Here is a 27,259-nt window from a genome sequence, read left to right as displayed (position 1 = left end):
CTAATAACCAGGTTAGGCTTCCTTTGAGATACAAGCACACATGCATCTGCTAAGGTTCTGGGTCAGCCATTGGTAGAAGAGATGAAGACTGACAGGAGCCCCTTAAAGCCCAAAGGTCTGGAACCCCTGAACACAAAAAATAGAAAGCATCCAGGTGAGATGCATTCAAGTTCCAGACAGACCCTGGATCTCACCAGGCCTTTAACTTGTGGTGCCTTCTGACTGACACTCCCTATAATCATTAACTTGTGTTGGCCTCGGCTCAAAGGCCCATCTTATCTGAAAGTCCTCAATTTATATACGTGTGTGTGTGTGTGTGTGTGTGTGTGTGTGTGTGTGTGTGTATTAAAAATAAAACAATAAAGATTGTTCACTGAACTGGTTAAGCAACATTTCTATAAGATTAAGACTTTTTCAAATAAAGGTATGTGAAAAAGCAGGCAAGATATAAGAACAGGGTTTCACTGCAAAACAAAACTATCAACACAATGAAAACCATTGACTATTTATCATTTTCACTTTTTATTTCCTCCTGTCCATGTGGCATTGCTCTTCAGATGAGTTCAAGAAGAAAGAGGGTTTAAATGAATAATAATCCCATTTGTTTCTGACTAGCAATCCTGAGAAAGGGTTTAAGACAAAAAAAAAAAAAAAAAAAAGTCAAAATTAACTCATTACAATGAGTTTTGGAAAAGACTTCTAGATTCTAGCTTACAGCTGATCTTCTATTCAGATTCTTCCACCCTTCTATGATCCTAAATATTTGACCCTAAATAAGAACAACAGAAGGTCACAACAAATCCCATGAAAAACAGGTTTTATTATCTGCACCAGTTTTACTTTTATCAAGAAAGAGTAACACAGCACATACAAAGTATGAATGGAAGTTTTTCTCTGACTATAAGAAAGAACCAGTATAATACAGTGACTCAAGATATATGCTATGAACTAAGATCATCTCAGTTTCAGTATTTACTTCACCGCTCATATTCTATGGGATTCACAGCAAATTATTCAGTCTCTTCCTATGTCAGTTTCCTCATCTAAGATATGGGAACTGCAGAATCTATGTTTTAGGGTTATTGTGAAGAGTAAATAAGTTTAATAGAACAATTAATAGTTAAGCTCTCAGAAAATATTTGCATATTGTAACTTTCCATAGTTACTTCTACATTTTTTATTGTTATTGTTTGACTATTGTTGGCTGACTGACCTGTGTCCCTATGGTTCTTATTATTACTAGTACTATTATGACAACTGCTACCACATCCAATTTTAATCTACAAATGATGCAATTTGGCATTTGATTCAGGAAAATGAGAGTGAAGCAAATTACAACATATACACACCACTACCACCATCCCTGAGAGTGAAAAGCTAAAACTCTTCAGTGGTCCTTCAGGATCTCTCAGTTTTGTAAGAACTTTGAAGAAAAGTTAACAAAAGACTAACAATTCATGACTCGTTCCCAGAAAGAATCCATGACAAATTAATCTCAGAATTAATGACACATTCTCCTCCTTAGTTAATCATTTATCCAACTCTATTAAAGTTTACTATGCACTAAAATTTAAAGATAGACATAAGAAATACAGAATGGAATAATGTCGATGTCTTTTAAAACTTTGTGGGTTTCTAATGACCTTGTTTCTTTTCTTTTTCAATACTGGGAATCAAACCAGGGTCTTATACCCATTAGACCCTCTAACACTGAGATCTATTCTAAACCCCCAAAAAATGTCTGTATTAATAAAGTAGACATGGGTTCTAGTGTCTGATATGATCAGTGCACATACATTGTACATGGAAACATAAAGGAGAAATGTGAAATATACTGTGAAACAGGAAACAGCAGGATACTTTCACAGAGGTGGTGATTTTCAAACTGAGCCCTAAAAAAATTACTATCAGGTAAACAATGACAGAGAGGGTAAAAATCATACCCCATGGAATAAGAGTTAGCCCATACAAGGCAGACACCACTGTCCTACTACAGCACACAAAACAAAAGATCCCTTCTGAAACTCACGGGTGGACAGAGAACCCCCGGAACAGCCCCTGTTTACACAGCTCAGCCCTCCTCAACTCAACACATGTCTCGTTTGTGGAAACAGGACAGGCAGCCGCAATTAAGACCAGTTCAGAGACAAATTTCTCACTTACAACACTGGGCGGTGGCAGTGGGCAATGGCTTCCTCTGGCTTTCTTCTTGACTAGAATACTAGAAGCAGAAAGAAGAAGAAAAAAAAACATATAGTAAGAGTTCCAAGTACAGAAGAAGAGGGGTGGGGATGGGGATCACTGCTACCTATAAAAATATTCAGTGTTTGACTTGGGTCAAGTTTTTACTGAACATAAACAGAACTTCTCGTTGCTGTCCTCCTTGTGGGATCCTGGCTTAGGCTAGATTTTTAGTTAAGGTGCTGGCTCAAAGCAGTTCTGCAGGGGGACCACTCTGACCAAGAGCATGCCAGGAAGCCACAGAAGGTCTGGCCTTAGAGTGTTTCAAAGGGTTCTGTGCATGTGTGGCCAACATCTAGCCTTTACAAACCAAATGATAAAAGTGAATAGCTCTATCCAGCTGTCTGCATATCTCTGAATATCAGTGCTGCTTCCCTTGCAAATGCTTATGGATATAAAAACTCCGTATCTGAGAGTGTACAGCTGGAATTCAGAAATACCTGATAGTTTCCTCCCACTCTAGCTTTTCCAGGGTCACCCACCACTACCACCACAACAATAACAAATGAAAAGGGTGCTGAAGCCATAAGAAAATATTCTATAAAAAAGAACAAAATTAAGGGGAAGTTCTGAGAGAGGGCAGGAATTAAAATGGTATAAACCAACAGATATATTCAGGTTAGAAAGACAGTTCAGTTCTAGCCCAGTAGAGGACTGGGAAGGTGTAACTTGAACCAACAAATATAAGAACTGGGCCAGGAAGACATGCTTAGAATCCCTGCACTCAGCAGAAGAAGTGAGGATATCATGAGCTCAAGTAATCCTCAGCTACATGAAGAGTTAAGAGGCTACCACAGGCTACATGGAAAAGATTTATCTGAACTTTAAATGCTAACTTTGCCAATCTTTAAGAAGCTATGAGATTCTGAGCAAGGCACAGCTAAACTGCCAATGAGGTATTCATCCAATAAATATTGACTTAGCACCCACTATGTGCAAAAGCTTGTTGGAAAAATAAGAGTTTAAGTCATAGTAAGGAGTCTGGAGTTTATACTAGTGTAGTTGGAGGCCATCTAGCTTTAAATATGTGAGAAATATGATTTGATTACTGTAGTGATTTGAATGAGCTGCCCCCCATAGTTTTAGGGCATTTGGATACTTGAACCCCAGTTGGTGCAAGTGTTTGGGTAGGTAGTAGGGTGTGGGCTTCCTAGAAGGGGTATGGCACAGAGAGTGGGCTTTGGGTTTTTAAACGCTATATATCATTCCCAGTTAACTGGCTCTCTGCTCTCTGCTTGTGATTGAGATTGGAGTTCTCAGCTGTTCCTGTTCCTGTCACTGTGCCTGCTGCCCAGATTCCAAGTCATGATGGACTCTCATTCCTCTGGAACAGTTAGCTTAAATAAACTTTTTCTTCTCTTGGTCACAGTGTTTTATCACAAAAGTAACTAAAAAAAAAAAAAATCACACTTTTAACAGACTATAAGAAACTGGGAGAGATAGTTTGGTAGTTAGAGCACTAGCTGCTCTTCCAGAGAACCCAAGCTTGTTTCCCAGAACCCAGATGGCATCTCACAACCATCTGTAACTCCACTTCTAGAGGAACCACCATTTCCTTGCCTCCTTGGGCACCAGGCACACAATTGGTACAAAGATATAAAATTTAAAAAATAAAATAAAATGACTATGCCAGCTATTAGGGAATGATGGTGGGTTATCTATTAAGATAATCCAGACAAAAGATGGTGATTTGTACATAAATGAGATTGTCGGTAGCAAAGGATATTTCAGGTAGTTGGATCCAAAGCAAACTTTTGTATCTCTTTTCATATATAATGTATTTCACAAGCAGTAAACTGGCCATGAGCATCCTGCCCATCATCAGGGGAGGGGGGGGAGGGAGAAGGGGGCGGGGTCAGCAGACAGCTGGTCCCAACATTGACCCCTTTGAACGGAGGAACAGAAGCAACTGGGGGCTGACTGCTCCTGGTTCTTTAATCTTCCAAGTTTTACCCTGATATCTGACTCCTGGTTTTTTAATGATTATTTACTCTTCAAAGGGGTACTAGGGAGATGGCTCAGTGGTTAAAAGCACTTGTTGCTCTTGCAGAAGACCTGGGTTCAGTTCCCAGCACTGACATGGCAGTTCACAACCATGTACCTTCTACAACCTCTTCTGGCCTCCGAGGTACCAGGCACACACATAAATACATTTGTACAGATAAAATAATAAAAAATAATAAATATAAAAAACCTAACTACGATATCTCACATAAGGTAAACACTGAGGGGACTGGACAGATACCCCAGCAATTAAGAAAGTGTGCTGCTCTCCAAAAGGACTGGAGTTTAGTTCCTAGAACATATATCAGGCAACTTAAAACTTTAACTCTAGCTACAGGGGACCCAACCTTCTGCCTTCCTCAGGCCTATTCATCCATATGTCCATATTCTCTCTCTCTCTCTCTCTCTCTCTCTCTCTCTCTCTCTCTCTCTCTCTCTCTCTCTCACACACACACACACACACACACACACACACACACAAATACATATACACAAAATAAATCTTTTTAAAGATTAATAAAATGTAAATAAACTAGTCACTGATAGTAGAACAAACCTTTAATCCCACTGCTAGGGAAGCAGAGGCAGGTGGATCTCTGGTTTAGGCCAGCCTGGTCTACAGAGCAAGTTCCAGGACAGCCAGGGGATACATAGGGAATCCCTGTCTCAAAAAACCAAAAGGAGAAAAACACCATAAAAATTAAATAACTGATTAAGAATCAGTATTTCAAGGTTGTTCATTTGTGTATAATACATATGTATATATAGTATATATATATATATATACACACACACAAGTTATATACATACAGACAGACAGACAGACAGACACACACACACACACACACACATCTCCCAGGTCAGCTTGGGATACATTAGACACTGCTTTAAAAAAAAGTTTCAAGTTTCTATGACATCCAAAATAGTTGTTCCTCTGTGTCTCTCTCTAAATGTAGTCATCCTTGGGTTGAAAAATGTTGTATCTGTACTGAATATGTATAGCATTACAATGTGTTAAGTATTTTAAGTAATTTGGAGATTTGTTTTAGTTGCTTTTTTGTGTATATGAGAGACAGTCTCATGTAGCCCAGGCTAGCCTTGAGCTATTTAACTGAAACTGGCACGAAACTCTAGAACAGTGGTTCTCAACCTTCCTAATGCTTCAATCCTTTAATATAGCTCCTCATGCTATGGTGACCCCAACCATAAAATTATTTTTGTTGCTACTTCATAACTGTAATTTTGCTGCTGTTGTGAATTGTAATATAAATATCTGATATGTAGATGGTCTTAGGCTACCCCTGTGAAAGGGTCATTAGAGCCCCACAGGTTGAAAACCACTGTTCTAGATCCTCTTGTGGTTCCCTCCAAAGTACTGGGATTACAGACCAGTACTATATAAAACATATATAGTATACACAAGGATGTGTAAGTCATACGTAAATGAATACTTCACTATCAATATAAGTTTTCCTTCCTTTTTCTCCTCTATCCACCCTTATTTTCTTTTTGGATACACAGGGATATCTGACTTTTTGATACTGACATGCTGCTGTAATCTACAAATGTTGGACCACATTCATAGCTATGCTAGGTCGCGTGCTTGTGAGCTGCAGGTTAGACATGCCTTCTTTAGCATAACATATCTATCTCAGAAAATTATGACTTCCTTAGAGTAAAAATAGTCCAGCTTTATTTCTTCAGTGTACTATAAAATTTGTAGTAATAAAATCCTTAGTTAATAATATACCGATATGCATTCACTAATTGTAACATGTGTACCACACTTATAAAGATGCTAATAATAGAAAAAAACTGCAGGGGTGGGGAGATAACTGAACCATCTGCTCAGTTTTCTGTTTTTAAAAAAAAAAATTAAGTCTGTTAAATAAAAATATAGGCATAAAACTCAAAAGTGTGCAAAGATAGTATTTAAAGATACAAAATCTAAGCCAGACAGTAGTGGCATACACCTTTACTCCCAACACTCCTGAAGCAGAGGCAGATGGATCTCTGTGAGTTTGATGCCAGCCTAGTTTACAAAGCAAATTTGCAGTTATACAGAGAAACCTTGTCTAAAACAAACAAATAAAATGATGCAAAATCTAGCCAGGCATGGTGGATGGTGGCACACACCTTTAGTCCCAACAAAGGCAGAGACAAGAAGATCTCTAAGTTTAAGGCCAGCCTGGTTTACATAGTGAGCTCCAGGACAGTCAGAGTTACATACTGAGATGCTATCTCAAAAAAAAAAAAAAAAAAAATTAAAAAAAAAAATCTAGCTAATAACTATGAGATTTGTTGAGTATGATAAATACTTTTAAAATGCACAGCAAAGTACTCACTAATAATAGTGATGTCTGACCTATTATAGTTTTGTTTTTTGTTATTGTTGTTTTGTTTTTCCAGACAGGGTTTCTGTATTGACTTGAAGCCTGTCCTGGAACTCACTCTGTAGACCAGGCTGGTTTTGAACTCACAGAGATCTGCCTGCCTCTGCCTCCTGACATCCACAATAAAATTTACTCTTTAAAGTACATTATTCATCAGGAGCTGGAGAGATGACTGGGTAGTTTAGAGCACTTATTGCTCTTCCAGAAGACCCCAGTTTGATTTCCAGCATCTCACAGGGTGGCTCACAACCATCTGTAATTCCAGTTCCAGGACTTTCAATGCCCTCTTCCGACCCCCACATACACCAGGTATATACATGGTTCACAGCCATACATGCAGGAAAAATATTCATACAGATAAACATCAAGAAATTGTTTAAAAACATACTATTGATTATTAAGGGGAGAAAAATCAAACAAAATACATTAAAGTTGACATAAAAAACGGATGTTCTCTCTGCCATGGCTTGAAGTTTGTGTGCCCACAAAACTTACTTGCTGAAGCTTAATCAACAATTGACAGTGTGAGGAGCAGAGCCTTTCAGACTTAAGTAGATCGTGATGGTAGGGCCTCTCAGGAATGGCACTAATACTCTTACAGTGAAGACGCCCGGCAACTGCCGTGCTTGTTAGAACGAGGAATGTTCCCCATAGGCTCAGGCATGAGCAGTTGCTTCTGAGTTAGCTGATAGCATTTGGGAAGTTTTAGGAGGTAGGACCTTGCCGGAGGGAGTATGCCACAAGGAATGAATGGACTTTTTAAGTATACAGCCTAATCCTTCTTCTAGTTTGTTCTCTCTCTGCTTTGTGCTTGTGTCTGAGATGTGATATGTGATCTCTCAGCTTCTTGCTCCTGCTGTCATGCCTGCCCACCATGGTGGACGCTTATCTCTCTGGAACTTATAAATCCAAATAAACTCTTCATTCTGGGAGTTACTCCCGGCAAAGATGTTTTATCACAGCAACAGAAAGCACAGAAGTCAGTACCAGGAGTGAGGTGCTGCTGAGAACAACCTGATCATGGTTTGTTTGCTTGCTTTTTGTTTTTTTGTTTGTTGTTGGTGTGTGTGTGTGTGTGTTTTGTTTTTTTGTTTTTTGTTTTTTGTTTTTTCCGGAGGAAGACAGATGATTTTGGAACTTTGAACTTAAAAATAAAAACCCAACAGAATTCTATAAAGGGAATACTGAGCCATCCTAGTGAGTTCCTGGAAGGCAATGGTGCTGAGAACAAAGTGGACTGCATAATTCTGGTTCAAGAGGTTTCAGACAGATGCAAGGTTTTTAACAGCAATTAGATAAAGAATGTAGCTGCCTCCTGCCCTTAGGTTATGAACTCGCCTGGGACTAACTTAAAAGACAATAGAATTGATGGAGGATGTCCTCCTGTATGCAGTGAATATACGTTTCTATTATTGGTTGATGAATAAATCTGTTTTGGCCTATGGACAGGCAGCATGTAGCCAGGCCAAAGTATAGGTGGAGCTACCAGACTATGAGAATTCTGGGAGAAGGGATATAGGAAGTGAATCTTGAAAGGATAAGTCATGTAGCTACCAGGGAAAATAGGACACCTGGACATCCTCTGGTAAGTTAATACCATGTAGAGATACACAGAATAATAGAAATGGGTTAATAATTAAGAGAGAGCTAGCCAATAAGAAGCCTGAGCCATAGGCCAAACAGTTTATAATTAATAGAAGCCTCTGTGTGTTTATTTAGAGCTAAAGAGCTATAGAACCAGTTGGAACAGAAACATGTGGCATCCAAATGTTTGGCAAGAATTTCCACGTAAAACCTGACAAAGCCTGAAAAGGGACTCTGAAAACAAAAGAAGAGAATCAAGCATGGCTTCCTTGTAGCAGGATTTTCTCAGGTGCTCTGAGAAAGGCTTCCTGACTCAGTGTTAGTGGCAAAAACCACACAGCTCTTTTAAAAGGTCCTGCTATCAAACAATTAAATGGTGACATGGACCTAAAAAACTCTGCAGAGTTGTAGCAATAAGCATGGCTCCCACCAGTGCCTCTGCCATGAAGTTAGACTCTCAGAAAGTCAAGCAATAGGGCAGGGCAAGCCACCACTTTAATGCCAGCCATGCTGTTTACCAGATTAAAGACTCATGTGGTCAGAAAAAAGACAGAGATATACAGTAAAGACTGATTCAGAGGGGGGAAAAACCTGTCAACAGTTTATATGGTAATAAAAACGTTCAAAATTGATTATAGTGATACATTCACAGACAACTCAAATATTCTCAAAGTCACTGAATTGTACATTTAACAGGTATACTGCATGAATGGTATCAATTATGACTCAATAAAGGTGTTAAAAGACCAAGGCAGCAGAGCAGAAAATAAAGGTGTAAATGTAGTCCTTCTGTTCCCTAGAAAGTGAACAGGAAGCAAAAGATTTACAAGGACAAGCATGGAGATACAGACATGAAATTACAACACCAAGACGCAGAGGCAGGAGACTCCCCATGAAATCAAGGTCAGCATGGGCTATGTGATAAGCTCAATGCCTTTCTGGGTAATGCAGATAAACTCTGTCACAAAAAAAACTAAATAAAAAATAAAAAAAAAAAAGAAAGGAAAAAGAAAAAGAGAAACCTCAGAGGAAGATATTATGTATGTCATTTTTATCATGTAGTCCCTTTAACGGATTCTGTATAGTAAAGCCTGTTAAGTGAAAAGTGGAGGGTACATTTTTACCAGGAAAGTAAAGGCAGTAGAAGTTTAAAAGGCTATAAATTATTCCACAGCCAGGCTTAGTGAGAACAAAGACTCACACTTTTGATAAAAAAGGAAAGTCAGTGTGTGGACTTGAACAACAGAAGAGTTTATACAGCATAATAATAGAAATGCTACTAAAATCTGAGGATAGTGGTAAACGCCAGGAATCTCAGGACTTGGAAAGCTGAGGCAGAAGGATAGTGTTCCAGGTCAGCACGGTACTTGGTAAGACCCTCTCTTCAAAAAGTAATCTAAAATCCTGAAAAGAATACTTGTCACTTTTTTTTCTCTCGTCTATTCTTCCCCTGACTCAATCTTCCTAGTCCTACATGCTCTCCTCTCCTCCCCTTCTCTTTCTAACTCCCTTCTCCATTCACTGACTGCCGCCCCCCCTCCCAATATGCTCAAGAGATCTTGTTCCTTTCCTTTCTCCTTCTATGAGGTACCTTGTATGAATCTTTTAGGTTCCTCCTTGTATCCTAGTTTCTCTGGCAGTGTGAATTATAGGCTGGTGATCCTTTACTGTCTAAAATCCATATATGAGTGAGTACATACCATGTTCTTCCCATAATAGAGGGAGCCATTATACGTTTGAAGAGAAAACTGACTGTAGAGGAATGTCCAGAGACCTACAGGATGACCCCAACTAACAATTTGAGCAATAGTGGAAAAGCTACCTTAAATGCCCTTCCCTAATAATGAGATTGATGACTAACTTATCCACCATCATAGAGCCCTCATCTAGTAGCTGATGGAAACAGAAGCAGACACCCACAGCTAACCACTGAGCTGAACTGGAATCCAGATGCAGAGAGGGAGGAGTGATAAGAAAAGGGGTCAAGACCAGGCTACAGAAACCCACAGAAACAGCTCACCTGAACAAGGGGGAGCTCATGGACATGGGTCTCAGTTAGAAGGCCTGAGCAGTCTAAGGGACCTCTGACAGTGGAACCAGGATGTATCCCTGGTGCACAAAAGGATTGTGGGAGCACATTCCCCATGGAGGGATACTCCCTTAACCTAGGGGCAGGAGGGAGGGCCTAGTCCCTGCTCCAAATAACTTGAAAGATTTTGTTGATCCCTCCTGGAAGACATCACCCTCCCTGTGGAGTGGGGGAGGGGAATGGGATGGGAGGGGGATGGGATGGGGGTAGGGGGCCTGGGAGAGAGGGAGAGAGGGAGGGAGGGAGGGAGGGAGGGGGAACTGGGATCAATATGTAAAATTAAAAAACAAATAGTTGTCACATATCCCAAATTCCATTTCATCTTTCACAAACTTAATTCTATGTGGGTTGAATTATTTTCTCCAAAACTATATACTGAATGAAGTTCTAATCTTAAGACTCTGTAAATACTAAGTTCAAGGCTGCATTTTAGAATTCATTTTCTTCAACCATGTAATACTATCAAGAATTTGTGTCTCAAATCTTTGCTTTTCCCTTTGTTCCATGGACCTTTCCTACTTTTTCTTTTAGGCAGCGCTTTTCCGATCTCTTTTATTTCCCTGAATTCTATCATTCATGTGCCTCACAGTTGTGTTTCAGTCTTCAGACTTTCTCTATGCACCCTCCTGAACAAGGTTTTCCTTTGATGTGACTTCAACTGCTAGTAATATTGATGAATTCAAACTATAGAGCTTAGCTCTCACCTAGTTTGACCCTGAACTTCAGACTTTTCTCAAAAGTCGCTTCTTTCACACCCAAATGCTCTCTTACAACAATCTGTTTCTTTTGTTTGTTTGGTTTAGTTTTGGTTTTCAAGACAGGGCTTCTCTGTGTAACAACCCTGGATGTCTTGGAACTTCTTTTTCAGACCAGGATGGCCTCGAACTCAGAGAGATCCACCTGCCTCTGCCTCCCAAGTGCTAGGATTAAAGGAGTGCCATACCTGGCAATGCATCTCAAAGTAAATCAACAAAAGCACTCTGCCCATTCATGATGCCCAAGAGAGAAGTAACTGTCTTCTCTTTACACACCAGACTCATAGCTAGAGAGAAGTCAAGACAGCAGGACCAAGCAAAGCAACAGTCTAAACATTCCTCAAAAGTGCACACAATTAAGGATAATATCCAAAAATCTGAACAGAAACAGAAGAAACACCTTCAGCTCATCTGTGTAACATGAGAGAGAGGGCCTGCTATCAGCTCCTTCCTCAACAGTACAGAGTCAGACTAACACTACTATCAGAGATTTCCACTGAAATTTCAGGAAATCTTCTCCTACCCTTGCTCATGATAGCTGGGCACAGTATGCATGCCAGTACTTCCAGCCCTCAGGAAGCTGTGCCAGTAGAATATCAAGTTCAAAACCAGTCAAGGCTACAGAGGAAGACTTTGTCTCAGAAAGAAAATAAAAACAGTAATGATAATAGCTTCATTATTACAGAGTGAAGTGTAGCTCATTGGTAAAGCATGTCTAGGAAATGTGAAGCCATGGGTTTGATTCTCTTACCACAATTTTAATGTCTTGGACAATGTACTCTTGGCCCCCTCCATGGAAAATCTATAATGGATCAGGGATTTTCCCCATCTCTCAATATTTCAAATAAAGCAGTTCCTACCTCATTATCATCTGCCAAGGCATTAATTTGCTCCAATTTGTAGGTCCAATATCTGGCTTCCTCCTCTGGGATATCTACCATAAAAAAGAAAAATGATATTAGCTGGTAATAGGCAGTCATCAGCAAATAATACTTTATTTAGGCAAATAATACAATTAGAAAGGTAATAGTGACAGATGAATTTTAACAGTGACTCAATTGTTGCCATGAACATTACTGACTCTTAATTTTGGAAAGACAATATAATAAACTATTCCTGGTTCTGATTTTTTAGGATAATGAAACTAAAGCTCTCAGAGGATATATATTCTATCTATGGCTGAGTTCCTCCAGAGATAAGCCATGATTCAAACTGATGTTGGTATGATGCCAAAATTACGGTTTATGTAACCACGATACCTTTCACTAAGCAAGACCAAAATACTCTAAAGGATTAGAAGAAAAGGTATACCTTGGGCTATAAAGATACTTAAACCTTATATTTTGTCTTCAAAAAATTAAAAATACAGCCAAGCATAGTGGTGTGTACTTGCAATTCCAATATCCAAGAAGTCAAAGAGATAAGATTACTAAATTCAAGGCCAATCTATTATATATGGAGTTCCAGGCCAACATAGTAAAACTTTGTCTCAAACCAACAAGTGTGTGTGTGTGTGCGTGCGTGCATGCGTGCGTATGTGTGTGTGTGTATACATATATATATATATACATTCACATAAACACACATATACACATACATATAATTACCATGTGGGAATATAATCAAAAGGACTACATGAATCTCAAAGGAATATTTGTATATCAAAGCTCATAACAACATTTATTCATGCTGGCTAAGAATTAAAGTAATCTGTGCCCATAAACAGATGAAAAAATAAACAAAATTACTTATAAATCCACAATGGAACATTATTCATTCTTTAAAAGGAAAGAATTCCAAGATGGTTCTTACCTCAATAACAAACAAGGGATAGGGAATGACCAGAATGCTGAGACAGAAGGATCACAGTGAGTTTGAAGCTAGCTGGAAACACATAGTAAGTTCAAAGCCAGCCTGAATACAAAGAAAGCTCTGTCTCAAAACAAAACAAACCTCCAAGACTGCTACTTTTTGTGTTTTAAGAGTATGAGGCCATTGGTGGCCGGGCATTGGTGGTGCAAGTCTTTAATCCCAGTACTTGGGAGGCAGAGGCAGGAGGATCTCTGTGAGTTCAAGACAAGCCTGGTCTACAAGAGCTAGTTCCAGGACAGTCTCCAAAGCTACACAGAGAAAAAGAGTATGAGGCCAAGATTACAGCACGCACCTATAACACCAGCACTAAGAACACTTACATGGGAAGATCACAAGCTGAGGACAATTTGTGTTACATAGTTAACTTCTCAGCCAGCCTGAGCTACACATTAGCCAGACCTGTCTCAAAAAATATTAAAAATAAAAGAGTTGGATAGGGCATATATATGCTTACAGTCTAAAAAGGCAACACTGAAAATACACATAAGAACGTATTAATACAGATGGCTGAATGAGTATACTCTTATATAGCCTACAAGGTCATGAACTGGCTTGGGAAGTCAACTTAATTTTCACTGGTCAACTTTTTAAAGCAGTACACAGTTATGTGTCACATAACACATCAGTCAAGAACAAACTGAAAGCTAGGCCATAATAATGGTACACACCTTCAAATCCAGCACTTGGGAGGCACAGGTAGGTTGATCTTGTAAATTCAAGGCCAGCCTGATCTACAGAGTGAGTTCTAGGACAAGCAGAGATACACAAAGAAAGCCTGACTCGGTGAAGAAAAAGAACCCCTGCAAAGTGCAAAGCTAGACTTGGTAGCACACACCTGCAGTTCTAGTATTTGGTGGCAGAGGTAGGAAGATAATTCTTAGTCATCTTGGGGTACATGGTGAGATCCTATCTCAAAAAAAAAAAAAATAAAATAAAAGCAGGCTGCAAGCATGATGTTGGGCTCCTAAGATTACTATGAAATAACAAAATGCATTTCACCTCATGTAATACAAGTTCTATAAGTAAACCTGCTATGCTATAAAAAAAAAGGCATAGCAAATACAGTTATATTCAATACTTGATGTACAACAGATTGATAGTACAAATAACAATGTTTCATATATATGTATATACATTTATAAAACTGTAAATTTTATCAATATATGAGTATACTCCTTCAGCCCACACCATTATGCCAGCCCACAACACCAGCAGACATTCCCCGGGAACCCACAGACCACTCCAGCCAGGGAAGTAGGTAGACTAACTGCAAATCTTCACCTCACCCTTCTTTCCTCCGAGTCAATTCCATACAGCAGACCACTTGCTGCAACATCCCCTCCCTCTCTGATCCCTTCCTCCAGTGGATCACACAGACCTTTTCCTCCAACCTTCCTTCCCTCCACTCATCTATCCCATTATCCCAGACCCCAAGAGCAGCAGGCATTCTCTGAGAACCTACTGGCCAAGCCTGCCAGAGAAAGCAGATAGGCCAACGAAGCAGACAGATGAGCTTTAGATCTTCACTCTCCCTCCTCTCCTCCATATTCAATCCCTAGTCTCACCCTCAGCTCTGTAGACTACCTGCTGTGGCTGCTCCTCACTCTCTGCACTCATTCCTAGTTGGATATCCTGCTTTCCTCCCTCCTGTGGACCCCTAAGCCCACCCATCCCCAGCCCACCACCAGTCCTGAGTGTCAGATTCCAATACCTAGAAACACATTTTTGGTTTTTCGAGACAGGGTTTTTCTGTGTGTATTCCTGGAACTCACTCTATAGGCCAACAGCCTCAAACTCAGACATCCTCCTGCCTCTGCCTCCTTGCACCACCTCCACCCGGCCCTAAAAACACATTTTATCTGGAACCCCCCCCCAGCAGTGGCTATACCCATTCCAGAAGAATCCCCTACCAGGCAATACATAACCACCACACCTTCCTAAGAACCAAAAAGGTCAGCAGAAACCAAGGAACAACAACACATTCACCCAACAAAGACAAGACCAGATGTCAACACCCAGAATCACAATCATCCCAAACCCAGGAGCCAGACACCAGGGTAAAAACACAACCAGTAACAGCCAGGACAGTATGTCTCCACTAGAGCCCAGCAGTCCTACAACAGTAGGCACTGAAAACTGCAACATGCTGAAGCACAAAACAAAGTCCTTAAAATGGTCTTTATGGACATGACAGTGGTCCTTAAAAACAGAATGAATACATTCCTTAAGAAATCTATGAAAACACAAACAAAAAATGGAAGGAAATTAATAAAACAGTTCAAGTCCTGAAAGTGGAAACAGAATAGAGAAAACCCAAACTGACAGAAATCCGGAAATGAAAAATTTAGGAACTTGAACAGAAACCTCAGAGGCAAGACTCACCAACAGAATATAAGAGATGGAAGGGAGACTCTCAGGCACTGAAGACACAATAAAAGAAATATATGCCTTGATCAAAGAAACTGTTAAATCTAAAAAATACCAGTACAAAACATCCAGGAAATCTGGAACACTATCAAAAGACCAAAAAAGAAAGGCTGGAGAGATGGCTCAGAGGGTAAGAGCATGTTCTGTACTTCCAGAGCTCCTGAGTTCAACTCCCAGCAAGCACATGGTGGCTCACAACCATCTGTAATAAGGATCTGGTGCTCTCTTCTGGCATGCAGGTATACATGCAGAACACTCATACGGATAATATAAATAATTTTTTAAAGCATCTTTCAATAGCATTGGCATCCATCTTCATGTATTTCATTGTTCTCACTAGCTCCCCCTCCCTGTGTGTGTGTGTGTGTGTGTGTGTGTGTGTGTGTGTGTGTGTCTGTCTGTCTGTCACTGGAAGTTGAACTCAAACCCTTGCATAAGCCAGGCAAGTATTCTACCACTAAGCTGTATCCTCAGCCCTGTTTAATGTTTAATTTGATTGCATCAAGGGACTGGGACAATTAATTACCTATGCAACCTAGGTTAGTATGAGTATACTCCATAATGCTTACACAACAAAGATGATTTTTTTTTTTAGAATCAACACCTGTCATTAATTCTCATGACACAAGATTATAAGTTATTACTGCCTAACTCCACAAGTTATTTGAAAGAGAAAAAATACAGAACTATAAGGGTATTTTATGCAACACTATTTATAGTGGAACAAGCAAAGCCAAAAAAGTCAATGAGAAAAGTGACTTAAGTATATTATAGTTAAAATTAACACCCTAGATTCTGGAACCAAGTCATCCATGTGCCCCTTCTCATAGTATTCCACACTAGTCTTGAACTCCCGAGTTCAAGTGATCCTCCCACCTCAACCCCCAAGAACTGGGAATATAGAAATATGTCATCTTGCCAAAAAAAAAGATCATGCAAAGTTAAATACTTTTTTTTACCACTTCATAGCTATGCAACCTTGGGCAAAATTTGTTAAGTACTCTGTGCCTCAATTTCCCTGATTCTGAGGTGTTAATAATAGTTGGATCCACCTCAAAGGAGTACAAAGAAGGTCAAACGAGATAACACAGGTGAAGGGGTATAGCTCAGTGGTAGAGCTACACTTTCAGCCTCCATAAATGGTGTTTTTAATTACGGTGTATCTTCATAGCAAAGTCAAGCACTGAAATTTTCTAGCAGAATACAGTATAAAATATTTATATCATAATTATGTAATTAGATGAATCAGGAAGCAAAAAAAACTATATGTACATTTACATTTAAAACCTTAGCATTATCAACATGCAAAACTCAAGCATCAGTTAAACAATTTTAAGGAACTTTCCTCTTGCATATTTGTATGTTGCATAAAAAGTATGTTTAAGGTGGTGATATATAATTGAATGAAGAATTTCCAAATGTTTCAGTATTATCAAAGGAAAATTGCTTTTTCCAAATGTAAGAAACCCTTTCTGACTGTTATGAGATAATAACTATTTTGTGTTTGGTTATTTTTGAACTAGTGAAGAAAATCATTTAATTTTTGCTTAAATTACCAGTATGATGCAGGACATAAACTGAGCTAGGAATGGTGGTACATGCCTTTAGTCCCAACACTCAAGAGATAGAGGAAGGTGGATCTCTGTGTTTTAGCTAACATGAGCTACAAAGTGAAATTCTATCTCAAGAAGAAGGAGAAGACAAGAAGAAGGAGAAGGAGGAAGAAGAAAACTGAAATCACACTAGTTGTGATAGCACAAGCCTATGGTTCCAACATTTGAGAGTCTGAAGCACAATTGTAAACTTGAAGGCAACTAAATAAATAAATTGAAATTATGAAGAGCCACAATAGCAGCAATGTGGACACCATTAATGAAGTGATAAAAATTTAAATAATACTAAAATAATTGAAGTAAAAAGAAGGTAACATTTCTAGTCCTGTCCAGGCTGCAGCCTATGTCCTTGGATAACTATGAATCTGCAAATGGCAATGGTAAGTCACAATGTCAACGTTTTACACTCCTGACTTAATCCAATTACAAAAGTTAAAAATTGGGAAATACAAAATACTGGCAAAGATGTACACAGGTAGGACACTCCTCAGACAATAAGAGTATAAACTATACAACCTTTCTACCAAGTAACTCTGAAATAGCTATGAAAAACAATATTTGTACAAACATTTGACCCTGCAATTCTCCTAGACTCATGAGGATCATAAGCACACACATCGTTAGTTACAGTAATGTATGGCAGCAAAAAAAAAAAAAAAAGAAAGAAAGTTTAAAAAAAATCCTACATGCCAATAAAGGATTACTGAATAAATATACTTAAGGTGAAAGTTCCAATCAGCAAGGCAGAGGTGGGTTGGTTGGTTTGTTTGTTTGTTTGTTTGTTTTCCAAGACAGAATTTCCCTATATTGCTTTGGAGCCTGTCCTGGAACTAGCTTTGTAAACCAGGCTGGCCTCCAACTCACAGAGATCTGCCTGCCTCTGCCTCCTGAGTGCTGGGACTAAAGGTGTGTGCCACCAACTCCGGGCCAGCAAGGCAGATATTAAAGTTTACCATAGAGATACATACCACTAGGAGGCTGAGGCAGGATAAATTGCTCTGTGTTCAAGGTTAGCCTAGAATTTAGAATGGTCTCAATAAACCAAAAACTAGGGCTGGAGAGATGGCTCAGAGGTTAAGAGCACTGGCTGCTCTTCCAGAGGTTCAATTTCCAACAACCACATGATGGCTCACAACCGTCTATAATGAATCATCATAGAGTGTATATTCATTTCAAGATAATGTTTTTAAATGAATAAATATAAAAATTAGAAATTTCATGTCAGTTAACAGTAATAGAAAACTATAACAAATTGAAGAGAATACTTTTTTAGTATTTGTTATTGTTGTTGTTTTGTTTTATTTTTCAAGACAGAGTTTCACTGTGTAGATCTAGCTGTTCCAGAATTCACACTGTTGATCACAGATCAGGCTGGCCTTGAACTTGAAGATCTATCTGCCTCTGTTGGGATTGAAGGCTTATGCCACCACTGATTTACTATGTATAGTGCTTTCTTGCTTAATGGTAGGCTCTCACTGTGTGGCCCTATCTAGAGCTTGTTGTATAGATTAGGCTGGCCTTGTATTTCTTTTTTTCTAAGTTTATTTATTTTATATATGATGCTCTATCAGCATGTACACATTTATGCCACAAGAGGGCATCAGATCCCACTATAGGTGGTTGTGAGCCACCATGTGGTTACTGAGGATTGAACTCAGGACCTCTGAAAGAGCTCTTACAGCTGAGCCATCTCTCCAGCCCCCATGGCCTTAAATTTCTGAGGACCCTCCTGTCTCCACTTACAGAGTGTGGGATTTGTAGACATGAGACACCACAGTCAGAAAATGTGTAATCTTTAATAAAGACCAACATATTTCATCTTGGGTTAAGTCTCATGGGGGAAAGAGTGGATGAATATATATGCCCCCAGAGAAAATGGCTAAGAAGATAAAACAGACATTGACAAAACAACTATCAGACAATTTCAAACAATATTGTAAAAAGGATTAAATCATTTTTAAAATCTCATCAAAACAAACTCACCAAAAGGTAATTCAAATCTTGTATCAAGCAAAATTTTATGAGGAGTTGGGTTTTTAGTTCCACAGATCTCATCATCTTTCATTAATGTCTCTGCCTCCAACGTAGACCACTCCCCAGGTCCTTCCTAGGAAACAAAGGTCTAAGATTAAACTTTAAGCTTTCTTGGCTCCCTTTGTGGTTCAAGAGCCAGGTGTTTTCATCTGAATCTCCTTCTTCAAGAGCTTCAGAGGACTGCTCACATCCTGATAATGCAGGAGAAAAAAATATTATCACTTCCAGTTCTGTGATTCTGTTCTCCCCTTTACTGAGATGGGGATCAGCTTTCACTGTGTTCAGTGCTGGTGAGGACAGACTTTCCAGAGCAAGCATCCATATGAACCAATACTCTGTCTCTTAATGCCTGTGTGATCAGGTAAATAGAATTGAGTAGAACTATTATGAAAATGAGCTGTTCCTCCGCCTAGAGGAGTAAAGACCTAATCAGAACTCAGGGAGATGCAGACAATGAAGTCAATGACTTCAACTTCCCACTTCCAGTGAAGTTTGTAGTGCATAGTCCAGCTAACATGAATAGAATAGCTTCTGTGTAAGCACAGACTCTATACAGTTTGTACTTACAGTGATACCTAAGTCAAATCTGGGAAAGTGAACTAAGAGTCCGACCTGAAAATAGAGGCAATAAAAACACCTGGTAATTCCTCTCATTCCAACAGTATTACACACAGAAGTCAGAAACCAGTTGCCTAGAGTATAGCTTAGAGCAAGAAAACCCCAAAATAATATCCAGCCAGTTGGCTAAGGAGGTTTAATGGCATTCTTCCCAGGACAATATCTAAGATGAGGATTTGAGACCATACACACATTACTTAGATAAGACTATCTGATAGGATTAGAAGGTGCTCTTCATTTAGTAGCTGATGAAAGCAGAAGTAGACACCCACAGCTAAACACTGAGCTGAACTCCTGGAATCAGTAGCAGAGAGGGAGAAGTGATGAGCAAAGGGGTCAAGACGACGCTGAAGAATCCCACAGAAACAGCTGTCATGAAGGGGGACTCATGTACCCCAGACTGATAGCTGGAAAACCAGCACAGGACTGACCCAGACCCCCTAAACAGTGGTCTCAGTTAGGAGGCCTGGGAAGTCTATGGTACCTCTGACAAAAGAACCAGAATGTATCCCTAGTGCAGGAACAGACTTCAGGAGCCCATTCCCATGGATGGATACTCCCTTAGCCTAGAGACACGGAGGAGGGCCTAGATCCTACCCCAAATGATTTGACAGACTTTGATGATCCCTCATGGAAGGCCTCACCCTCCCCAGGGAGTGGAAGGGGGCTGGGATGGGGGGGGGGGGTCTGTGGAGGGCATGGGAGGATGTGAGGGAGAAGGAACTGGGATCAATATGTAAAAAAGGAAAAAATATTAGTAAGAAAGGAAGGAAGGAAGGAAAGAAGGAAGGAAGGAGGAAGGAAGGAGGAAGGAAGGGGGAGAGCACATGTCCTCTAATTAGAAAAGGAACACATAAGCATTAGTAAACATCAACTCAAGTGGAGCTAAGGTGAAGGAAGGCAAATGCTTCACCCACACTTCCAAACAGGCAATACACTGACTTACCTCATCTGACTGACGAATAGTCTTCAGTGCGATCCACACGGTCCCCACCATTGTGTCCCATATCAGTCCTTTGTTCCACACCTCCACACTTAGGCCCAGGTCCAGACGACTGATCTCACTAACGGAAAAAAAGAAAGCCCTTTTGAGGAAAGCCAGATAACATGAAAGAAAATACTATTATTTCCTGTTTTGTTATCTATTTTAGGAAGAATCTAAGTATACCTGAATGTTGCAAGTACACTTTCCATTCCTAGAAAACTGTAACCAGTACCCAAAGAATAATGCTGTTATGGCTGGACATAAAGGTATATGCCTGTAATTCCACAATTTAGGAGGTTAAGACCAGAGGACCTTTGCATATCCTCTGCCCTTTGCAAATACAGTCATGGTCATACAGTCAAGGCAGCAGCACATACTCATGAAGTCAAGTGATCCAGGCAATACTTTCAGATCTGTCTGCATTTCTATCCCTGTGCAGCAACCTTAAATGTTTTATTGTTAACACTATCGCTATCCTAACTTAAAAGTATATGGAATACATACAGAGAACTTTCAGGAAGAAAAATATTCTTTACAAGGTTTATGAAACAGCATCCAGGAAGAAGAAAGGGGTCCTGAGTACACATGAATTTGAGGTGGGGGAGGGAGCTGACCAATAGAGTGCTTGTCTAATGTGTGAGGCCCCGGGTTCTGCTTCCTGTAATAAAAAGGTATAAACAAAAGCAGTATCACATACAGTAGAACACTGACTTGTAGGGGCTATCATACGGACAACCATAATGTTAGGATAGAACAAAAATACATATGTTGGTTTAAGAACATTCTTGAGAAAGCTTTTGCTGAAACATAGGGTGATTAGAAGAGAAAGGCAAGATGAGAAACATCTGTTCAGCCTAATAAAAGTACATGCAACATCTGTAAATCTATGTGAAGTGTCTTTTATATCTAAAAAGCAAACATTTCTTGGAGATGCATAAATGATAAGTCATAATGCAACTCATAAATTGCACTTCAAGCTACCAGATAAAACAAATAGCTCAAAGTCTTTAACAGTTTGATATGGACATACAAACAAGATTTCTCTTTTATGAGGAGCCTTTCCTCTCATGTAGGTATGCTCAGAACACACAACCAAGAAGTTAGAACTCTACACTTATCCCCAGAGCCCAGAGGACATTTCGTTAACACAATCAAAGATATACAATCACATGTATGTACAAGATTCTGATCCAGGAACACTTACACCAATAAATGAAGATGCCTCTTTAAACAGTGAATAATCTGAGAGTCAGAGCATATAGCTCAATGGTGGAGTGCTTGCGAGAACGCATAAGGCCCTGGGTTTGATTCTCAATAATAATAAAAATGAATAATTATAAGAGGTGAACAATCTAATGTTACAAATAAAATATAGAAATACTAAATATAAATAACATGAGCTGGGTATGTTGAAGCATGCTTATTATTCTAGCACTTAGTGACTGAGGCAGGAGGGTTTCTGCATCTTAGAAGCCATTCTCCTTGTATTGAGTACAAGATCACCATAAGCTACAATGTCTCAAAAAAATACACAAACACACACATGCACACATACATGCACATGAAGCCAATCATGGGACCTCAGAAAGACTATAAGTTAAAGGTCATGCTTAGCAATGTAGTGAACTTGAGGCTAACCTGAGCTACATCAGCCTTTGTTGCAAAAGCAAAAATAAATAAAATAATAATGTAAAAATACTGTGATAAATACAAAAATCTATACTGGCTAGAGTTACAAAATATATTGAGGAGGAAGAAGCTTTTAAAAAGGGGAGAGGCAGATGAACAATGGAGCTGCTGCTAGCAACCAAAGGACAGAAGAGTAAGAATAAGGAATGAGAGAAAGAAAGAAAGTATTTAACAACACCTATGTGTAAAAGTGAAAAAAGCAAAATTCACACAAGGTCTCAATATAGGAAACAGATGAAAATCACAAATCACAGCAAGGTTGAAAGAAAATGCTCTGGGCAATTGGAAAATAAACACACAGGAATACTGCTAGCTATACTGAGGGAGACTACAGAAGATCAGAATTTTTTTTACACAGTAAGGTGTCCTTTTTTTAATTTATTTAATTTTTACATTCCAATCCCAGTTCCACCTCCCTCCTCTTCTCACACTCTCTCCTCCTTTCTCCCATTCCAGCTCCCATCTGCTCTTCAGAGAGGGTTAAGGCCTCCCCTAGGATGTCAACTAAGTCTGTCTCATCACTTCACTGAGGCAGGACCAAGACGCCCCCCTCCCCATGTCTAAGCTGAGCAAGTTATCTCTTCATATAGAATGGGCTCCTCAAATTCAGTTTGTGCATTATAGTTAGATCTTGGTCCTACTGCCAGTGGCCTCATATACTGCCCAAGCCACACCACTGTCACCTGTATTCAGGGGTCCTTGTTCAGTCCCATGCCAGTTCGCCAGTTGACAGTGTGGAGTCAGTGATCTCTCACTAGCTCTGGTCAGCTGATTCTGCGGGTTTCCCTATCATGATCTTGACTCCTTTGTTCATATTATTGCTTCTCCCTCACTTAGATTAGACTCTAGGTGCTCGTCTCAATGGTTAGTTGCGGATTTCTGCATATGCTTTCATCTGTTTCTAGAAGAGGGTTGGTTCTAGCTTCTCTGGGGTTATGGATTGTAGGCTGGGTATCTTTTGCTTTATGTATGGTATCCATTTATGAGTGAATACATAATATTTGTCTTTCTGGATCTTGGTTACCTTACTCAGGTTGATTTTTTTTCTAGTTCTTTCCATTTGCCTGTGAATTTTAGGATGTCATTGTTTCTTACCGCTGAGTAGTACTCCATTGTATAAATATACCACATTTTCATTATCCACTCTTCAGTTGAGGAGCATCTAGGTTGTTTCTAAGATCTGGCTATTAATAATAATGCTGTTATGAACATAGTTGAGCAAAGGTCCTTGTGGTGTGAATGTGCCTCCTTGGGGTATATGCCCAAAAGTGGCATTGCAGGGTCTTTAAGGCAGATTGATTCCTAATTTCTTGAGAAATCGACATACTGATTTCCAAATCAGCTGTACAAGTTTGCACTCCCACCAGCAATGGAGAAGTGTTTCCCTTGCTCCACACATCCTCTCCAGCATAAAATACCATCAGTATTTTTGATCTTAGCCATTCTGATCGGTGTAAGATGGAATCTCAGTGTGGTTTTGATTTGCATTTCCTTGATGACTAAGGATGTTGAGCAATTCCTTAAGTGTCTTTCTGCCATTTGAGATTGTTCTGTTTAGATCTCTACCCCATTTTTTAAACTGGATTATTTGGTAGTTTGATGTCTAGTTTCTTGAGTTCTTTATATATTTTTTAGATCATCCCTCTGTTAGATGTGGGGTTGGTGAAGATCTTTTCCCATTCTGTATGTAGCCATTTTGTCTTGTTGACCATGACCTTTGCTTTACAGACGCTCTCGGTTTCAGGAGGGTCCATTTATTAATTGTTGCTCTGAGTGCCTGTGCTATTGGTGTTATATTTAGGAAGTGGTCTCCTGTACCACAGTGAGAAGAGTCATAATGCAGGGATTGTTATAGGACTCAAGTCAGGAAAGAACAGGAAGGCTAGACTGACACAGTATACTGTGATACAGCTGTTGTGGGAAGAGGCTTGTATAAGTCATAATAATGACTCTGCACATTATTTATATTAAAAAGGACTCAGGTAATTATGTTCCTGTCAATACCACCCTCAGCAGGAATACATGAGACATATTATTAAAACAGGAGAATTACAAGGAGAGAATCTTCATCTTCTAAAGACATAGCTGCCTAAACCTTGGATTGCCACACCTTGTGAAAGCCACATAACTGAACTAGGAGGTCACAGTAAAAAGTTGCCAAACACATGATGCCCAAACACAGAAGTTCAAAGTAATGAGTCCAAGTTGTTTCCAAGTGCCGGCCAATGCTGCAGCATTTGATCTGACTACAGCTTTGTACTGTCGTTCATGCCACTGTCCCACACAATGCTAAAGCATGTGGCCTGCAACATCTTGCCTCAGATTCAAGACTTGCTTGCTATGGGTTGTACTCTTTATTATATTATACATAGGAAGATTTTTCTCTCTTATTGAATCATAATGTGTCATCCCTCTGCATAGAAACATGAAAGATTTATCTTCACACTGTATCATACTAACGCCTTTATCTTGAGGGTGCTGTTTCTTCAGAAGAGTTTAAGAAACAGTAAACAGGCACATCCATCTCATTTGTATACAGCCTTTCATCTTTAACTACAAAGAATTGTTTAAAAGTAAAATTTTATTTTATTTTACTTTAAAATTTTTTTTTCAGTTCTACAAATTGTACCTAGGATTTTATCTCTGAGCTATATCCCTAATCCAAAAGAAAATACTCTGGGAGAGGGGGGAGATGGGGTGCTGGGGATGGAGCCTAAGGTCTCCAACATGCTAAACTGAGCCACATCCTCAGCCCTAAAAAGTTAAATGTATTCATTATTGTAAATGTTTGATCTATAAACCTATATACCTAAAGTCAACTAAGAATTTTTCAGGGGAAAATATGGCAAGAGTGGAAAAGGTCTGAGAAGCTGGGCTCTAAAGAAATGATTTAGGACCCAGGAACTAGTGGTACATGTCTTTAATTACAGCACTCAGGAGGCAGAGGCAGGTGGATCTCTATGAGTTTGAGCCCAACTTGGTCCACAAAGCAAGTTCTAAGACAGCCAGGGCTGAGAGAAAAAAAAAAAAAAAAAAAACTGCAATGTACCTTGCCTACTACCTACTACCACAGCCTCATTTGCTCCTGTAAACTCTACAGATTAAAAAAAAAAAATTACATAACACTGTTGGCACATTAATATGTCACTGGCACACACAGGCTACTACTGCTTCATCCGCTGTCACTGACTTACAGGATGTACAGACAAACACTTTGGCACAATGCTTACAACATGAAATCTTGCTCCCAGGAAGGTTGATCGCCACGAACTGCTACAGTTGTGCTCTTCACGTTCTGGACTTTCAGGGTCACGTATGTATTAAATTTATCTTTGAAAAAAAAAATCACAAAACAGATGTTAATAGTATTCAGAATACTACCCAATTTCACAAAGCCCTTAAGTAATATCAGAGGCTGGTGAGACGGCCCAGTGTTCAAGTGCATCAGCTGCACTTCAAGAGAAAGGGCTCCAAGGGATCTGAAACCCTCTTCTTGCTTCCATGGGCACCAGGCGCACATGTGGTGCACAGACACATACAGGCAAAACATCCATATACACAAGAAATCTTAAAAAGAGGGACAGAACTAAGTAATATCAAATTAAAATATTAAATGTGAAATTAAAACTGAAGCTATATGTTGTACAATTCAAGGCACAGCAGAACTACAAAAACTCATAGAACTGCACACTTAATTTCAAGAATATAACCTACTTCAAATTTTTAGACATATATTTGGAGGGCAGATATAGTGATGACCATCCATAATAATCCCAGGACCAACAAGAGGCAGAGGTGAATCAGGAGTTTAAGACAGCCTCAGGCCAGCCTGACTATGAGATATTCTCTCAAAAAAACAAAAAACAAAAAACAAAAACCAACAACAAAAATATATGCAATCATAAAATACAGAAATAGTAACGGCTGCAGAGCCCTTGATAACTGACACAAATTGACATGAAAGGTAACAACAATGGAAGGTTAGACTTACCTGGTGAACCCTGAAATTTGGCTCTTTTAACTGCAAGAAAGCAAAAGAGGAAAAATTAGGAAGTTAAGTCTAATAATTAGGAAAAGAAGCCGAACATCTGATCAAAGATCCTCTCAAAGGTATTCAACTTAATATCATGCCCAGTGGAATCTTCATTCCCACCTCCTGACAAGGAGGCAGAGGAAGCCAGATGACAGGGGATCAGTTTCATGTTAGATGTATTTCTAAAGTTTTTAAGTTACGGGGCTGGAGAGATGGCTCAGCAGTTAAGTGCACTGGCTGTTCTTCCAGAGGTTCCAAGTTCAATTCCCAGAAACCACAACCATCTATAGTAGGATCTGATGCCCTCTTGTGGCATAAAGTCAATAGGACACTCATACACATAGAATAAATACATTTTTCTTTTAAAATATGGTTTTGTTTTGTTTTATTAAAGGCACATGGCAGCAGCCCCAGCCTGGAAGTGGTGATCCTGGTGGCCTGGAAGCATCAACATCAGTGGCTTCCAGAAACTACGTCAAGAAGACCCTCTGGGAAAGAGCACCCGTGTCCCAGCCAGCATCCAGTGCCATCCACTGTTCAAGATACCCTGGCACATCAGCAACCACCAGAGCCTCAGACCCACATGCACCTAGAGGAGTGATCAACTGAGGCTCTGCCCTGCCTGCTTCTGAAGGAGCAATCAATGGAGGAGCCACCCCCTTGAAGCACAGGCTCCACCTGTACAAATTGGAGGAAGGGAAGGGTAGACAACAGTACAAGAATACAGTCAACAACATAAAGAGCAATACAACACCACCAAAAACTAGTGGTTCTACAACTGCAAGACCAGAACATCCCAATACAGATGTAGCAGAAGAAAATGACCTCAAAAATAACTTAATGAAGATAGCTGAGGTCCTTAAAGAAGAAATGAAAACTTCCCTTAAAGAAATGGAGGAAAAGACAAACAAAAAATTAGAAG

General features: G+C 39.5%; 1 protein-coding gene across 7 annotated transcripts in view; it reads right to left on the bottom strand.

The window, feature by feature from the left end:
- The window catches only part of Unc13b (unc-13 homolog B), a 207,763-nt gene that overhangs the window by 139,312 nt on the left and 41,192 nt on the right, over positions 1 to 27,259 (bottom strand). For all 7 annotated transcript variants that reach the window (XM_051187633.1, XM_051187639.1, XM_051187635.1 and 4 more), the window contains exons 2-7: positions 26,296 to 26,325; positions 25,535 to 25,634; positions 20,577 to 20,694; positions 18,962 to 19,085; positions 11,927 to 12,000; positions 2,164 to 2,221 (exon numbers count right to left, since the gene is read on the bottom strand). In XM_051187633.1, coding sequence (XP_051043590.1) covers positions 2,164 to 2,221; positions 11,927 to 12,000; positions 18,962 to 19,085; positions 20,577 to 20,694; positions 25,535 to 25,634; positions 26,296 to 26,325 — 504 coding nt within the window. The remainder of the gene's footprint in view (positions 1 to 2,163; positions 2,222 to 11,926; positions 12,001 to 18,961; positions 19,086 to 20,576; positions 20,695 to 25,534; positions 25,635 to 26,295; positions 26,326 to 27,259) is intronic.

This window comes from Phodopus roborovskii, unplaced genomic scaffold (assembly GCF_943737965.1).
Source record: "Phodopus roborovskii unplaced genomic scaffold, PHOROB, whole genome shotgun sequence".
Taxonomy (NCBI): domain Eukaryota; kingdom Metazoa; phylum Chordata; class Mammalia; order Rodentia; family Cricetidae; genus Phodopus; species Phodopus roborovskii.
The sequence above is the reverse complement of the archived record's forward strand: the minus strand, read 5'-3'. Positions and strand labels throughout refer to the sequence as shown.